Source organism: Oncorhynchus tshawytscha, linkage group LG15, assembly GCF_018296145.1.
Source record: "Oncorhynchus tshawytscha isolate Ot180627B linkage group LG15, Otsh_v2.0, whole genome shotgun sequence".
In the NCBI taxonomy this organism is placed as follows: Eukaryota; Metazoa; Chordata; class Actinopteri; order Salmoniformes; family Salmonidae; genus Oncorhynchus; species Oncorhynchus tshawytscha.
The window spans coordinates 37160352-37179870 of NC_056443.1; the positions used below are offsets into that span (position 1 = coordinate 37160352).

The 19519-nt window shown below is 48.0% G+C and overlaps 1 protein-coding gene across 1 annotated transcript in view; it reads left to right on the plus strand.

Annotated features, from left to right (window-relative positions):
* The window catches only part of LOC112239624 (short transient receptor potential channel 5-like), a 110405-nt gene that overhangs the window by 34666 nt on the left and 56220 nt on the right, over positions 1 to 19519 (plus strand). Inside the window, exons 3-4 of the mRNA XM_042298507.1 lie at positions 3058 to 3308; positions 14798 to 14977. Coding sequence (XP_042154441.1) covers positions 3058 to 3308; positions 14798 to 14977 — 431 coding nt within the window. The remainder of the gene's footprint in view (positions 1 to 3057; positions 3309 to 14797; positions 14978 to 19519) is intronic.

The window sequence follows — 19519 nt, forward strand, 5'->3', positions numbered from 1 at the left end:
GATCGCAATCGACACGCTGCAGTTTGGTCCGACTCTCCTTCACTATATGAAAACCGTTACAACCATATTATATATTATATTATATAATAAAACCACCATATTATATATTATATTATATAATAAAACCACCATATTATATATTATATTATATAATAAAACCACCATATTATATATTATATTATATAATAAAACATTGTTTGTGTTTCAAAAGACAATTTACAGAAACTTAAAGAAACTTGACATTTCAAGTAATGATACTAATGTCAAAAAAATACTAAATGATACTATTGTCAAAACAATACTAAATGATACTATTGTCAAAACAATACTACATCGAGTTTCTAATGTCAAAACAATACTAAATGATACCAATGTCAAAGCAATACTACATGATACTAATGTCAAAACAATACTAAATGATACTAATGTCAAAACAATACTAAATCGAGTTTCTAATGTCAAAAATACTAAAAGGTATTTCTAATGTCAAAACAATACTACATCGAGTTTCTAATGTCAAAACAATACTAAAAGGTATTTCTATGTCCTGACCAAGTCTCCAGGGGTGTGAAGCTTTGTGAGAGGTGGAGGTCAGCATGAACCTTAGCCCTAACTTACGCAATATATATACAAAAGTATGTGGACACCCCTTCAAATTAGTTGATTCATCTGTTTCAGCCACACCCCTGGCTGACAAGAGTCTAAAATTGAGCCATGCAATCTCCATAGACAAACATTGACAGTAGAATGGCTCATACTGAATAACTCAGTGACTTTCAACGTGGCACCGTCACATGATACCACCTTTCCAACAAGTGAGTTCGTCAAATTTCTGCCCTTCTAGAGCTGTTCCGGTCAACCATAAGCTCTGGTACTGTAAAGTTTGGTGGAGGAGGAATAATGGTCTGGGGCTATTTTACATGGTTCGCGCCCCTTAGTTCCAGTGAAGGGAAATCTAAATGCCACAACATACAAAGACATTCTAGAAGATTCTGTGCTTCCAACTTTGTGGCAACAGTTTGGGGAAGGCCCTTTCGTGTTTCAGCAAGACAATGCCCCTGTGCACAAAGCAAGGTCCATATAGAAATGATTTGTCAAGATTGGTGTGGAAGAACATGACTGGCCTGCACAGAGCCCTGACCTCAACCCCATCGAACACCTTTGGGATGAATTGGAACACCGACTGTGAGTCAGGCCTAATCACCCAACATCAGCGCATGGAACCAAGTTGTCCACAGCAATGTTCCAACATCTAGTGGAAAGCCTTCCCAGAAGAGTGGAGGAGGCTGTTATAGCAGCAATGTTCCTACACTAGTGGAAAGCCTTCCCAGAAGAGTGGAGGCTGTTATAGCAGCAATGTTCCTACATCTAGTGGAAAGCCTTCCCAGAAGAGTGGAGGCTGTTATAGCAGCAATGTTCCAACATCTAGTGGAAACCCTTCCCAGAAGAGTGGAGGCTGTTATAGCAGCAATGTTCCAACATCTAGTGGAAAGCCTTCCCAGAAGAATGGAGGCTGTTATAGCAGCAATGTTCCAACTTCTAGTGGAAAGCCTTCCCAGAAGAATGGAGGCTGTTATAGCAGCAATGTTCCAACATCTAGTGGAAAGCCTTCCCAGAAGAGTGGAGGCTGTTATAGCAGCAATGTTCCAACATCTAGTGGAAAGCCTTCCCAGAAGAGTGGAGGCTGTTATATCAGTAAAGGGAGGACAAACTCCATATTAATACCCATGATTTTGGAATGAGATGTTGGACGAGCAGGTGTCCACATACCTTTTGCCATGTAGTGTATCTCTCTCCTCCCTCTGTCCCCCTGTCCCCTAACCCTACCCTACTGTCCCCTAACCCCATCCTACTGTCCCCTAACCCTACCCCTCTGTCCCCTAACCCTACCCTACAATCTCCTAATCCTACCCCTGTCCCCTAACCCTACCCCTCTGTCCCCTAACCCTACCCTACTGTCCCCTAACCCTAACCTACTGTCCCCTAACCCTACCCTACTGTCCCCTAACCCTACCCCACTGTCCCCTAACCCTACCCTACTGTCCCCTAACCCTACACTACTGTCCCCTAACCCTACCCCTCTGTCTCCAGGGGACTATGTTGATATGAAACATGGTCTGTCCCCTAACCGTACCCCTCTGTCTCCAGGGGACTATGTTGATATGAAACATGGTCTGTCCCCTAACCCTACCCTACTGTCCCCTAACCCTACCCTACTGTCCCCTAACCCTACACCTCTGTCCCCTAACCTTACCCTACTGTCCCCTAACCCTACCCCTCTGTCCCCTAACCCTACCCTACTGTCCCCTAACCCTACCCTACTGTCCCCTAACCCTACCCCTCTGTCCCCTAACCCTACCCTACTGTCTCCTAACCCTACCCCTCTGTCCCCTAACCCTACCCTACTGTCCCCTAACCCTACCCCTCTGTCCCCTAACCCTACTCTACTGTCCCTTAACCCTATCCCTCTGTCCCCTAACCCTACCCCTCTGTCCCCTAACCCTACCCTACTGTCCCCTAACCCTACCCCTCTGTCCCCTAACCCTACCCTACTGTCCCCTAACCCTACCCCTCTGTCCCCTAACCCTACCCTACTGTCCCCTAACCCTACCCCTCTGTCTCCAGGGGACTATGTTGATATGAAACATGGTCTGTCCCCTAACCCTACCCTACTGTCCCCTAACCCTACCCTACTGTCCCCTAACCCTACCCCTCTGTCTCCAGGGGACTATGTTGATATGAAACATGGTCTGTCCCCTAACCCTAACCTACTGTCCCCAGGGGACTATGTTGATATGAAACATGGTCTGTCCCCTAACCCTAACCTACTGTCCCCAGGGGACTATGTTGATATGAAACATGGTCTGTCCCCTAACCCTACCCTACTGTCCCCTAACCCTACCCTACTGTCCCCTAACCCTAACCTACTGTCCCCTAACCTTACCCTACTGTCCCCTAACCCTACCCTACTGTCCCCTAACCCTACCCCTCTGTCTCCAGGGGACTATGTTGATATGAAACATGGTCTGTCCCCTAACCCTAACCTACTGTCCCCAGGGGACTATGTTGGCGTGAAGCATGCGTTGCGTGAGGTGGAGGTATACTACAACATGGATGTGAACTGTCTGGACCCTCTGGGGCGGAGCGCTCTGCTCATCGCTATCGAGAACGAGAACCTGGAGGTGATGGAACTACTTCTGGACCACGGGGTTGCTACGGGAGACGCCCTTCTCTACGCCATACGGAAAGAGGTGGTGGGGGCCGTGGAGTTGCTGCTGTCTCATAGGAGACCTGGTGGAGAGAAACAGGTAGGGACTGTGGAGGTGCTGCTGTCTCATAGGAGACCTGGTGGAGAGAAACAGGTAGGGACTGTGGAGTTGCTGCTGTCTCATAGGAGACCTGGTGGAGAGAAACAGGTAGGGACTGTGGAGTTGCTGCTGTCTCATAGGAGACCTGGTGGAGAGAAACAGGTAGGGACTGTGGAGGTGCTGCTGTCTCATAGGAGACCTGGTGGAGAGAAACAGGTAGGGACTGTGGAGGTGCTGCTGTCTCATAGGAGACCTGGTGGAGAGAAACAGGTAGGGACTGTGGAGTTGCTGCTGTCTCATAGGAGACCTGGTGGAGAGAAACAGGTAGGGACTGTGGAGTTGCTGCTGTCTCATAGGAGACCTAGTGGAGAGAAACAGGTAGGGACTGTGGAGTTGCTGCTGTCTCATAGGAGACCTGGTGGAGAGAAACAGGTAGGGACTGTGGAGGTGCTGATGTCTCAATAGGAGACCTGGTGGAGAGAAACAGGTAGGGACTGTGGAGTTGCTGCTGTCTCATAGGAGACCTGGTGGAGAGAAACAGGTAGGGACTGTGGAGGTGCTGCTGTCTCATAGGAGACCTGGTGGAGAGAAACAGGTAGGGACTGTGGAGGTGCTGCTGTCTCATAGGAGACCTGGTGGAGAGAAACAGGTAGGGACTGTGGAGGTGCTGCTGTCTCATAGGAGACCTGGTGGAGAGAAACAGGTAGGGACTGTGGAGGTGCTGCTGTCTCATAGGAGACCTGGTGGAGAGAAACAGGTAGGGACTGTGGAGTTGCTGCTGTCTCATAGGAGACCTGGTGGAGAGAAACAGGTAGGGACTGTGGAGTTGCTGCTGTCTCATAGGAGACCTGGTGGAGAGAAACAGGTAGGGACTGTGGAGTTGCTGCTGTCTCATAGGAGACCTAGTGGAGAGAAACAGGTAGGGACTGTGGAGTTGCTGCTGTCTCATAGGAGACCTGGTGGAGAGAAACAGGTAGGGACTGTGGAGTTGCTGCTGTCTCATAGGAGACCTGGTGGAGAGAAACAGGTAGGGACTGTGGAGGTGCTGCTGTCTCATAGGAGACCTGGTGGAGAGAAACAGGTAGGGACTGTGGAGGTGCTGCTGTCTCATAGGAGACCTGGTGGAGAGAAACAGGTAGGGACTGTGGAGGTGCTGCTGTCTCATAGGAGACCTGGTGGAGAGAAACAGGTAGGGACTGTGGAGGTGCTGCTGTCTCATAGGAGACCTGGTGGAGAGAAACAGGTAGGGACTGTGGAGGTGCTGCTGTCTCATAGGAGACCTGGTGGAGAGAAACAGGTAGGGACTGTGGAGTTGCTGCTGTCTCATAGGAGACCTGGTGGAGAGAAACAGGTAGGGACTGTGGAGTTGCTGCTGTCTCATAGGAGACCTAGTGGAGAGAAACAGGTAGGGACTGTGGAGTTGCTGCTGTCTCATAGGAGACCTGGTGGAGAGAAACAGGTAGGGACTGTGGAGGTGCTGCTGTCTCAATAGGAGACCTGGTGGAGAGAAACAGGTAGGGACTGTGGAGTTGCTGCTGTCTCATAGGAGACCTGGTGGAGAGAAACAGGTAGGGACTGTGGAGGTGCTGCTGTCTCATAGGAGACCTGGTGGAGAGAAACAGGTAGGGACTGTGGAGGTGCTGCTGTCTCATAGGAGACCTGGTGGAGAGAAACAGGTAGGGACTGTGGAGGTGCTGCTGTCTCATAGGAGACCTGGTGGAGAGAAACAGGTAGGGACTGTGGAGTTGCTGCTGTCTCATAGGAGACCTGGTGGAGAGAAACAGGTAGGGACTGTGGAGTTGCTGCTGTCTCATAGGAGACCTGGTGGAGAGAAACAGGTAGGGACTGTGGAGTTGCTGCTGTCTCATAGGAGACCTAGTGGAGAGAAACAGGTAGGGACTGTGGAGTTGCTGCTGTCTCATAGGAGACCTGGTGGAGAGAAACAGGTAGGGACTGTGGAGGTGCTGATGTCTCAATAGGAGACCTGGTGGAGAGAAACAGGTAGGGACTGTGGAGTTGCTGCTGTCTCATAGGAGACCTGGTGGAGAGAAACAGGTAGGGACTGTGGAGGTGCTGCTGTCTCATAGGAGACCTGGTGGAGAGAAACAGGTAGGGACTGTGGAGGTGCTGCTGTCTCATAGGAGACCTGGTGGAGAGAAACAGGTAGGGACTGTGGAGGTGCTGCTGTCTCATAGGAGACCTGGTGGAGAGAAACAGGTAGGGACTGTGGAGGTGCTGCTGTCTCATAGGAGACCTGGTGGAGAGAAACAGGTAGGGACTGTGGAGTTGCTGCTGTCTCATAGGAGACCTGGTGGAGAGAAACAGGTAGGGACTGTGGAGTTGCTGCTGTCTCATAGGAGACCTGGTGGAGAGAAACAGGTAGGGACTGTGGAGTTGCTGCTGTCTCATAGGAGACCTAGTGGAGAGAAACAGGTAGGGACTGTGGAGTTGCTGCTGTCTCATAGGAGACCTGGTGGAGAGAAACAGGTAGGGACTGTGGAGTTGCTGCTGTCTCATAGGAGACCTGGTGGAGAGAAACAGGTAGGGACTGTGGAGGTGCTGCTGTCTCATAGGAGACCTGGTGGAGAGAAACAGGTAGGGACTGTGGAGGTGCTGCTGTCTCATAGGAGACCTGGTGGAGAGAAACAGGTAGGGACTGTGGAGGTGCTGCTGTCTCATAGGAGACCTGGTGGAGAGAAACAGGTAGGGACTGTGGAGGTGCTGCTGTCTCATAGGAGACCTGGTGGAGAGAAACAGGTAGGGACTGTGGAGGTGCTGCTGTCTCATAGGAGACCTGGTGGAGAGAAACAGGTAGGGACTGTGGAGTTGCTGCTGTCTCATAGGAGACCTGGTGGAGAGAAACAGGTAGGGACTGTGGAGTTGCTGCTGTCTCATAGGAGACCTAGTGGAGAGAAACAGGTAGGGACTGTGGAGTTGCTGCTGTCTCATAGGAGACCTGGTGGAGAGAAACAGGTAGGGACTGTGGAGGTGCTGCTGTCTCAATAGGAGACCTGGTGGAGAGAAACAGGTAGGGACTGTGGAGTTGCTGCTGTCTCATAGGAGACCTGGTGGAGAGAAACAGGTAGGGACTGTGGAGGTGCTGCTGTCTCATAGGAGACCTGGTGGAGAGAAACAGGTAGGGACTGTGGAGGTGCTGCTGTCTCATAGGAGACCTGGTGGAGAGAAACAGGTAGGGACTGTGGAGGTGCTGCTGTCTCATAGGAGACCTGGTGGAGAGAAACAGGTAGGGACTGTGGAGTTGCTGCTGTCTCATAGGAGACCTGGTGGAGAGAAACAGGTAGGGACTGTGGAGTTGCTGCTGTCTCATAGGAGACCTGGTGGAGAGAAACAGGTAGGGACTTTGGAGTTGCTGCTGTCTCATAGGAGACCTGGTGAAGAGAAACAGGTAGGGACTGTGGAGTTGCTGCTGTCTCATAGGAGACCTAGTGGAGAGAAACAGGTAGGGACTGTGGAGTTGCTGCTGTCTCATAGGAGACCTGGTGGAGAGAAACAGGTAGGGACTGTGGAGTTGCTGCTGTCTCATAGGAGACCTGGTGGAGAGAAACAGGTAGGGACTGTGGAGGTGCTGCTGTCTCATAGGAGACCTGGTGGAGAGAAACAGGTAGGGACTGTGGAGGTGCTGCTGTCTCATAGGAGACCTGGTGGAGAGAAACAGGTAGGGACTGTGGAGGTGCTGCTGTCTCATAGGAGACCTGGTGGAGAGAAACAGGTAGGGACTGTGGAGGTGCTGCTGTCTCATAGGAGACCTGGTGGAGAGAAACAGGTAGGGACTGTGGAGGTGCTGCTGTCTCATAGGAGACCTGGTGGAGAGAAACAGGTAGGGACTGTGGAGGTGCTGCTGTCTCATAGGAGACCTGGTGGAGAGAAACAGGTAGGGACTGTGGAGGTGCTGCTGTCTCATAGGAGACCTGGTGGAGAGAAACAGGTAGGGACTGTGGAGGTGCTGCTGTCTCATAGGAGACCTGGTGGAGAGAAACAGGTAGGGACTGTGGAGGTGCTGCTGTCTCATAGGAGACCTGGTGGAGAGAAACAGGTAGGGACTGTGGAGGTGCTGCTGTCTCATAGGAGACCTGGTGGAGAGAAACAGGTAGGGACTGTGGAGTTGCTGCTGTCTCATAGGAGACCTGGTGGAGAGAAACAGGTAGGGACTGTGGAGGTGCTGCTGTCTCATAGGAGACCTGGTGGAGAGAAACAGGTAGGGACTGTGGAGGTGCTGCTGTCTCATAGGAGACCTGGTGGAGAGAAACATGTAGGGACTGTGGAGTTGCTGCTGTCTCATAGGAGACCTGGTGGAGAGAAACAGGTAGGGACTGTGGAGGTGCTGCTGTCTCATAGGAGACCTGGTGGAGAGAAACAGGTAGGGACTGTGGAGGTGCTGCTGTCTCATAGGAGACCTGGTGGAGAGAAACAGGTAGGGACTGTGGAGTTGCTGCTGTCTCATAGGAGACCTAGTGGAGAGAAACAGGTAGGGACTGTGGAGGTGCTGCTGTCTCATAGGAGACCTGGTGGAGAGAAACAGGTAGGGACTGTGGAGGTGCTGCTGTCTCATAGGAGACCTGGTGGAGAGAAACAGGTAGGGACTGTGGAGTTGCTGCTGTCTCATAGGAGACCTGGTGGAGAGAAACAGGTAGGGACTGTGGAGGTGCTGCTGTCTCATAGGAGACCTGGTGGAGAGAAACAGGTAGGGACTGTGGAGGTGCTGCTCTCATAGGAGACCTGGTGGAGAGAAACAGGTAGGGACTGTGGAGGTGCTGCTCTCATAGGAGACCTGGTGGAGAGAAACAGGTAGGGACTGTGGAGGTGCTGCTGTCTCATAGGAGACCTGGTGGAGAGAAACAGGTAGGGACTGTGGAGGTGCTGCTGTCTCATAGGAGACCTGGTGGAGAGAAACAGGTAGGGACTGTGGAGTTGCTGCTGTCTCATAGGAGACCTGGTGGAGAGAAACAGGTAGGGACTGTGGAGTTGCTGCTGTCTCAATAGGAGACCTGGTGGAGAGAAACAGGTAGGGACTGTGGAGTTGCTGCTGTCTCATAGGAGACCTGGTGGAGAGAAACAGGTAGGGACTGTGGAGTTGCTGCTGTCTCATAGGAGACCTGGTGGAGAGAAACAGGTAGGGACTGTGGAGGTGCTGCTGTCTCAATAGGAGACCTGGTGGAGAGAAACAGGTAGGGACTGTGGAGGTGCTGCTGTCTCATAGGAGACCTGGTGGAGAGAAACAGGTAGGGACTGTGGAGGTGCTGCTGTCTCATAGGAGACCTGGTGGAGAGAAACAGGTAGGGACTGTGGAGGTGCTGCTGTCTCATAGGAGACCTGGTGGAGAGAAACAGGTAGGGACTGTGGAGGTGCTGCTCTCATAGGAGACCTGGTGGAGAGAAACAGGTAGGGACTGTGGAGGTGCTGCTCTCATAGGAGACCTGGTGGAGAGAAACAGGTAGGGACTGTGGAGTTGCTGCTGTCTCATAGGAGACCTGGTGGAGAGAAACAGGTAGGGACTGTGGAGGTGCTGCTCTCATAGGAGACCTGGTGGAGAGAAACAGGTAGGGACTGTGGAGGTGCTGCTGTCTCATAGGAGACCTGGTGGAGAGAAACAGGTAGGGACTGTGGAGGTGCTGCTCTCATAGGAGACCTGGTGGAGAGAAACAGGTAGGGACTGTGGAGGTGCTGCTGTCTCATAGGAGACCTGGTGGAGAGAAACAGGTAGGGACTGTGGAGGTGCTGCTGTCTCATAGGAGACCTGGTGGAGAGAAACAGGTAGGGACTGTGGAGGTGCTGCTGTCTCAATAGGAGACCTGGTGGAGAGAAACAGGTAGGGACTGTGGAGGTGCTGCTGTCTCAATAGGAGACCTGGTGGAGAGAAACAGGTAGGGACAGTGGAGGTGCTGCTGTCTCAATAGGAGACCTGGTGGAGAGAAACAGGTAGGGACTGTGGAGGTGCTGCTGTCTCATAGGAGACCTGGTGGAGAGAAACAGGTAGGGACTGTGGAGGTGCTGCTGTCTCATAGGAGACCTGGTGGAGAGAAACAGGTAGGGACTGTGGAGGTGCTGCTGTCTCAATATGAGACCTGGTGGAGAGAAACAGGTAGGGACTGTGGAGGTGCTGCTGTCTCAATAGGAGACCTGGTGGAGAGAAACAGGGAGGGACTGTGGAGGTGCTGCTGTCTCAATAGGAGACCTGGTGGAGAGAAACATGTAGGGACTGTGGAGGTGCTGCTGTCTCATAGGAGACCTGGTGTGTGTGTGTGTGTGTGTGTGTGTGTGTGTGTGTGTGTGTGTGTGTGTGTGTGTGTGTGTGTGTGTGTGTGTGTGTGTGTGTGTGTGTGTGTGTGTGTGAGAGAGAGAGAATCACAGTGTAAATGAATGTAATTGAATGTTTAAGGGATTATACATTCACTATATAGTGATACCAATAACCCACTATACCAATAACCCACTATACCAATAACCCACTATACCAATACCCCACTATACCAATAACCCACTATACCAATAACCCACTATACCAATAACCCACTATACCAATAACCCACTATACCAATAACCCACTATACCAATAACCCACTATACCAATAACCCACTATACCAATAACCCATACCAATACCCCACTATACCAATAACCCACTATACCAATAACCCACTCTACCAATAACCCACTATACCAATAACCCACTATACCAATAACCCACTCTACCAATAACCCACTATACCAATACCCCACTATACCAATAACCCACTATACCAATAACCCACTATACCAATAACCCACTCTACCAATAACCCACTATACCAATAACCCACTATACCAATAACCCACTATACCAATAACCCACTATACCAATAACCCACTATACCAATAACCCACTATACCAATAACCCACTATACCAATAACCCACTATACCAATACCCCACTATACCAATAACCCACTATACCAATACCCCACTATACCAATACCCCACTATACCAATAACCCACTATACCAATAACCCACTATACCAATAACCCACTATACCAATACCCCACTATACCAATAACCCACTATACCAATAACCCACTATACCAATAACCCACTATACCAATAACCCACTATACCAATAACCCACTATACCAATACCCCACTATTCCAATAACCCACTATACCAATACCCCACTATACCAATAACCCACTATACCAATAACCCACTATACCAATAACCCACTATACCAATACCCCACTATACCAATAACCCACTATACCAATAACCCACTATACCAATAACCCACTATACCAATAACCCACTATACCAATAACCCACTATACCAATAACCCACTATACCAATAACCCACTATACCAATAACCCACTATACCAATAACCCACTATACCAATAACCCACTCTACCAATAACCCACTATACCAATAACCCACTATACCAATAACCCACTATACCAATAACCCACTATACCAATAACCCACTATACCAATAACCCACTATACCAATAACCCACTATACCAATAACCCACTATACCAATACCCCACTATACCAATAACCCACTATACCAATACCCCACTATACCAATACCCCACTATACCAATAACCCACTATACCAATAACCCACTATACCAATAACCCACTATACCAATACCCCACTATACCAATAACCCACTATACCAATAACCCACTATACCAATAACCCACTATACCAATAACCCACTATACCAATAACCCACTATACCAATACCCCACTATTCCAATAACCCACTATACCAATACCCCACTATACCAATAACCCACTATACCAATAACCCACTATACCAATAACCCACTATACCAATACCCCACTATTCCAATAACCCACTATACCAATACCCCACTATTCCAATAACCCACTATACCAATAACCCACTATACCAATACCCCACTATTCCAATAACCCACTATACCAATACCCCACTATACCAATAACCCACTATACCAATAACCCACTATACCAATACCCCACTATACAAATAACCCACTATACCAATAACCCACTATTCCAATAACCCACTATACCAATAACCCACTATACCAATAACCCCTATACCAATACCCCACTATACCAATAACCCACTATACCAATAACCCACTATACCAATAACCCACTATTCCAATAACCCACTATACCAATAACCCACTATACCAATAACCCACTATACCAATAACCCACTATACCAATAACCCACTATACCAATAACCCACTATACCAATAACCCACTATACCAATAACCCACTATACCAATAACCCACTATACCAATAACCCACTATACCAATAACCCACTATACCAATAACCCACTATACCAATAACCCACTATACCAATAACCCACTATACCAATAACCCACTATACCAATAACCCACTATACCAATAACCCACTATACCAATAACCCACTATACCAATAACCCACTATACCAATAACCCACTATACCAATAACCCACTCTACCAATAACCCACTATACCAATAACCCACTATACCAATAACCCACTATACCAATAACCCACTATACCAATAACCCACTATACCAATACCCCACTATACCAATACCCCACTATACCAATAACCCACTATACCAATAACCCACGATACCAATAACCCACGATACCAATAACCCACTATACCAATACCCCACTATACCAATAACCCACTATACCAATAACCCACTATACCAATAAACCACTATACCAATAACCCACTCTACCAATAACCCACTATACCAATAACCTACTATACCAATAACCCACTATACCAATAACCCACTATACCAATAACCCACTATACAATAACCCACTATACAAATAACCCACTATACCAATAACCCACTATACCAATACCCCACCATACCAATAACCCACTATACCAATAACCTATTATACCAATAACCCACTATACCAATAACCCACTCTACCAATAACCCACTATACCAATAACCCACTATACCAATAACCCACTATACCAATAACCCACTATACCAATACCCCACTATACCAATAACCCACTATACCAATAACCCACTATACCAATAACCCACTATTCCAATAACCCACTATACCAATAACCCACTCTACCAATAACCCACTATACCAATAACCCACTATACCAATAACCCACTATACCAATACCCCACTATACCAATAACCCACTATACCAATAACCCACTATACCAATAACCCACTATACCAATAACCCACTATTCCAATAACCCACTATACCAATAACCCACTATACCAATAACCCACTCTACCAATAACCCACTATACCAATACCCCACTATACCAATTCCCCACTATACCAATAACCCACTATACCAATAACCCACGATACCAATAACCCACTATACCAATACCCCACTATACCAATAACCCACTATACCAATAACCCACTATACCAATAAACCACTATACCAATAACCCACTCTACCAATAACCCACTATACCAATAACCCACTATACCAATAACCCACTATACCAATAACCCACTATACCAATAACCCACTATACCAATAACCCACTATACAATAACCCACTATACAAATAACCCACTATACCAATAACCCACTATACCAATACCCCACCATACCAATAACCCACTATACCAATAACCTATTATACCAATAACCCACTATACCAATAACCCACTCTACCAATAACCCACTATACCAATAACCCACTATACCAATAACCCACTATACCAATAACCCACTATACCAATAACCCACTATACCAATACCCCACTATACCAATAACCCACTATACCAATAACCCACTATACCAATAACCCACTATTCCAATAACCCACTATACCAATAACCCACTATACCAATAACCCACTCTACCAATAACCCACTATACCAATACCCCTCTATACCAATAACCCATTATACCAATAACCCACTATACCAATAACCCACTATACCAATAACCCACTATACAAATAACCCACTATACCAATAATCCACTATACCAATACCCCACTATACCAATAACCCACTATACCAATAACCCACTATACCAATAACCCACTATACCAATAACCCACTATACCAATAACCCACTATATCAATAACCCACTATACCAATAACCCTCTATACCAATACCGCACTATACCAATACCCCACTATACCAATAACCCACTATACCAATAACCCACTCCACCAATACCCCACTATACCAATACCCCACTATACCAATAACCCACTATACCAATAACCCACTACACCAATAACCCACTATACCAATAACCCACTATACCAATAACCCACTATACCAATAACCCACTATACCAATAACCCACTATACCAATAACCCACTATACCAATAACCCACTATACCAATACCCCACTATACCAATAACCCACTATACCAATAACCCACTCTCTGTCACTCTCTAATGTCTTTCATTTTCAACCACACTCTCTCCTCTGCAAGGTCCTTTCTCAGGTCTTTCATACTTACCTTTTGTTTTGTCTTTTCCTCCTCTCTTCCTCTCTCCTCTCCCTCCTCTCTTCCTCTCTCCTCTCTCTCCTTTCTCCTCTCTCCTCTCTCTCCTCTCTCCTCTCCCTCCTCTCTGCCTCTCTCCTCTCCCTCCTCTCTCCTCTCCCTCTCTTCTCTTCCTCTCTCCTCTCTCCTCTCCCTCCCTCTCTCCTCTCTCCTCTCTTCCTCTCTCCTCTCCCTCCTCTCTCCTCTCCCTCCTCTCTCCTCTCCCTTATCTCTTCCTCTCTCCTCTCCCTCATCTCTTCCTCTCTCCTCTCCCTCATCTCTCCTCTCACTCCTCTCTTCCTCTCTTCCTCTCTCCTCTCCCTCCTCTCTCCTCTCCCTCCTCTCTCCTCTCCCTTATCTCTTCCTCTCTCCTCTCCCTCATCTCTTCCTCTCTCCTCTCCCTCATCTCTCCTCTCCCTCATCTCTCCTCTCACTCCTCTCTTCCTCTCTTCCTCTCTCCTCTCTTCCTCTCTCCTCTCTTCCTCTCTCCTCTCTCTCTCTCTTCCTCTCTCCTCTCTCTCTCTCCTCTCTCCTCTCTCCTCTCCCTCCTCTCTTCCTCTCTCCTCTCCCTCTCTCTCTCCTCTCCCTCCTCTCTCCTCTCCCTCATCTCTTTCTCTCTCCTCTCCCTCATCTCTTCCTCTCTTCCTCTCTCCTCTCCCTCCTCTCTCCTCTCCCTTATCTCTTCCTCTCTCCTCTCCCTCATCTCTTCCTCTCTCCTCTCCCTCCCTCTCTCCTCTCCCTCATCTCTTCCTCTCTCCTCTCCCTCATCTCTCTTCCTCTCTCCTCTCCCTCCTCTCTTCATCTCTTCCTCTCTCCTCTCCCTCCTCTCTTCCTCTCTTCCTCTCTCCTCTCCCTCCTCTCTTCCTCTCTCTCCTCTCCCTCCTCTCTCCTCCTTCCTCTCTCCTCTCTTCCTCTCTCCTCTCTCCTCTCTCTCCTCTCCTCTCTCATCTCCTTCCTCTCTTCCTCCCAGGTCCCATCCCTGATGATGGACAGTCAGTTCTCAGAGTTTACTCCAGACATAACTCCAGTCATCCTGGCAGCTCACACCAACAACTATGAGATCATTAAACTACTGGTCCAGAGAAAAGTCACAATTCCCAGACCCCACCAGATACGATGTGACTGTGTCGAGTGTGCCTCCAGCTCAGAGGTGTGATGGGAATTATTGTAAAATATAAGTGTTTTTACATACCTTTTGGTTATGACAATGTTTATTGTTTCCTTTCATGATATAACAACAATTCAATTAAATTACATTTGGCATTAAACACACACACACACACACACACACACACACACACACACACACACTCCGCCATGCCACAACCCCACTCCAAAACTGACCAAATAAAAAACATTATTCATTAACTCACACACAACACCCCACAATGACAATGCGTAAACAGCCCCCCCCACCCTAGGAACCGCGTGCAGACCGACGAGGGGAAAAAAACAAACAGCCTAATCCATTCTAGAACAAGGCCGCAACACAACACAATGCAGAAAAGGGGCGTGAACAGATGGGGCGGCAGTGCTTAACATAATGATACTCCTAGGGTAGGAGACAGATGGGGGGCAGTGCTTAACATAATGATACTCCTAGGGTAGGAGACAGATGGGGGCAGTGCTTAACATAATGATACTCCTAGGGTGGGAGACAGATGCAGTGCTTAACATAATGATACTCCTAGGGTAGGAGACAGATGGGGGTCAGTGCTTAACATAATGATACTCCTAGGGTAGGAGACAGATGCAGTGCTTAACATAATGATACTCCTAGGGTGGGAGACAGATGCAGTGCTTAACATAATGATACTCCTAGGGTGGGAGACAGATGGGGGGCAGTGCTTAACATAATGATACTCCTAGGGTAGGAGACAGATGGGGGCAGTGCTTAACATAATGATACTCCTAGGGTAGGAGACAGATGGGGGCAGTGCTTAACATAATGATACTCCTAGGGTAGGAGACAGATGGGGGCAGTGCTTAACATAATGATACTCCTAGGGTAGGAGGCAGATGGGGGGCAGTGCTTAACATAATGATACTCCTAGGGTAGGAGACAGATGCAGTGCTTAACATAATGATACTCCTAGGGTGGGAGACAGATGCAGTGCTTAACATAATGATACTCCTAGGGTGGGAGACAGATGGGGGGCAGTGCTTAAAACATAATGATACTCCTAGGGTAGGAGACAGATGGGGGGGAGTGCTTAACATAAGGATACTCCTAGGGTAGGAGACAGATGCAGTGCTTAACATAATGATACTCCTAGGGTAGGAGACAGATGCAGTGCTTAACATAATGATACTCCTAGGGTGGGAGACAGATGGGGGCAGTGCTTAACATAATGATACTCCTAGGGTAGGAGACAGATGCAGTGCTTAACATAATGATACTCCTAGGGTCGGAGACAGATGCAGTGCTTAACATAATGATACTCCTAGGGTGGGAGACAGATGGGTGGGCAGTGCTTAACATAATGATACTCCTAGGGTGGGAGACAGATGGGGGCAGTGCTTAACATAATGATACTCCTAGGGTGGGAGACAGATGGGGGTCAGTGCTTAACATAATGATACTCCTAGGGTAGGAGACAGATGCAGTGCTTAACATAATGATACTCCTAGGGTGGGAGACAGATGCAGTGCTTAACATAATGATACTCCTAGGGTGGGAGACAGATGGGGGAGAGTGCTTAACATAATGATACTCCTAGGGTAGGAGACAGATGGGGGCAGTGCTTAACATAATGATACTCCTAGGGTAGGAGACAGATGGGGGCAGTGCTTAACATAATGATACTCCTAGGGTAGGAGACAGATGGGGGCAGTGCTTAACATAATGATACTCCTAGGGTAGGAGGCAGATGGGGGGCAGTGCTTAACATAATGATACTCCTAGGGTAGGAGACAGATGCAGTGCTTAACATAATGATACTCCTAGGGTGGGAGACAGATGCAGTGCTTAACATAATGATACTCCTAGGGTGGGAGACAGATGGGGGGCAGTGCTTAAAACATAATGATACTCCTAGGGTAGGAGACAGATGGGGGGCAGTGCTTAACATAATGATACTCCTAGGGTAGGAGACAGATGGGGGAAGTGCTTAACATAATGATACTCCTAGGGTAGGAGACAGATGGGGGCAGTGCTTAACATAATGATACTCCTAGGGTAGGAGGCAGATGGGGGGCAGTGCTTAACATAATGATACTCCTAGGGTAGGAGACAGATGCAGTGCTTAACATAATGATACTCCTAGGGTGGGAGACAGATGCAGTGCTTAACATAATGATACTCCTAGGGTGGGAGACAGATGGGGGCAGTGCTTAAAACATAATGATACTCCTAGGGTAGGAGACAGATGGGGGAGTGCTTAACATAAGGATACTCCTAGGGTAGGAGACAGATGCAGTGCTTAACATAATGATACTCCTAGGGTAGGAGACAGATGCAGTGCTTAACATAATGATACTCCTAGGGTGGGAGACAGATGGGGGCAGTGCTTAACATAATGATACTCCTAGGGTAGGAGACAGATGCAGTGCTTAACATAATGATACTCCTAGGGTCGGAGACAGATGCAGTGCTTAACATAATGATACTCCTAGGGTGGGAGACAGATGGGTGGGCAGTGCTTAACATAATGATACTCCTAGGGTGGGAGACAGATGGGGGCAGTGCTTAACATAATGATACTCCTAGGGTGGGAGACAGATGGGGGTCAGTGCTTAACATAATGATACTCCTAGGGTAGGAGACAGATGCAGTGCTTAACATAATGATACTCCTAGGGTGGGAGACAGATGCAGTGCTTAACATAATGATACTCCTAGGGTGGGAGACAGATGGGGGGCAGTGCTTAACATAATGATACTCCTAGGGTAGGAGACAGATGGGGGCAGTGCTTAACATAATGATACTCCTAGGGTAGGAGACAGATGGGGGCAGTGCTTAACATAATGATACTCCTAGGGTAGGAGACAGATGGGGGCAGTGCTTAACATAATGATACTCCTAGGGTAGGAGGCAGATGGGGGCAGTGCTTAACATAATGATACTCCTAGGGTAGGAGACAGATGCAGTGCTTAACATAATGATACTCCTAGGGTGGGAGACAGATGCAGTGCTTAACATAATGATACTCCTAGGGTGGGAGACAGATGGGGGGCAGTGCTTAAAACATAATGATACTCCTAGGGTAGGAGACAGATGGGGGGCAGTGCTTAACATAAGGATACTCCTAGGGTAGGAGACAGATGCAGTGCTTAACATAATGATACTCCTAGGGTAGGAGACAGATGCAGTGCTTAACATAATGATACTCCTAGGGTGGGAGACAGATGGGGGCAGTGCTTAACATAATGATACTCCTAGGGTAGGAGACAGATGCAGTGCTTAACATAATGATACTCCTAGGGTCGGAGACAGATGCAGTGCTTAACATAATGATACTCCTAGGGTGGGAGACAGATGGGTGGGCAGTGCTTAACATAATGATACTCCTAGGGTGGGAGACAGATGGGGGCAGTGCTTAACATAATGATACTCCTAGGGTGGGAGACAGATGGGGGTCAGTGCTTAACATAATGATACTCCTAGGGTAGGAGACAGATGCAGTGCTTAACATAATGATACTCCTAGGGTGGGAGACAGATGCAGTGCTTAACATAATGATACTCCTAGGGTGGGAGACAGATGGGGGGCAGTGCTTAACATAATGATACTCCTAGGGTAGGAGACAGATGGGGGCAGTGCTTAACATAATGATACTCCTAGGGTAGGAGACAGATGGGGGCAGTGCTTAACATAATGATACTCCTAGGGTAGGAGACAGATGGGGGCAGTGCTTAACATAATGATACTCCTAGGGTAGGAGGCAGATGGGGGGCAGTGCTTAACATAATGATACTCCTAGGGTAGGAGACAGATGCAGTGCTTAACATAATGATACTCCTAGGGTGGGAGACAGATGCAGTGCTTAACATAATGATACTCCTAGGGTGGGAGACAGATGGGGGCAGTGCTTAAAACATAATGATACTCCTAGGGTAGGAGACAGATGGGGGGCAGTGCTTAACATAATGATACTCCTAGGGTAGGAGACAGATGGGGGAAGTGCTTAACATAATGATACTCCTAGGGTAGGAGACAGATGGGGGCAGTGCTTAACATAATGATACTCCTAGGGTAGGAGGCAGATGGGGGCAGTGCTTAACATAATGATACTCCTAGGGTAGGAGACAGATGCAGTGCTTAACATAATGATACTCCTAGGGTGGGAGACAGATGCAGTGCTTAACATAATGATACTCCTAGGGTGGGAGACAGATGGGGGCAGTGCTTAAAACATAATGATACTCCTAGGGTAGGAGACAGATGGGGGAGTGCTTAACATAAGGATACTCCTAGGGTAGGAGACAGATGCAGTGCTTAACATAATGATACTCCTAGGGTAGGAGACAGATGCAGTGCTTAACATAATGATACTCCTAGGGTGGGAGACAGATGGGGGCAGTGCTTAACATAATGATACTCCTAGGGTAGGAGACAGATGCAGTGCTTAACATAATGATACTCCTAGGGTCGGAGACAGATGCAGTGCTTAACATAATGATACTCCTAGGGTGGGAGACAGATGGGTGGGCAGTGCTTAACATAATGATACTCCTAGGGTGGGAGACAGAT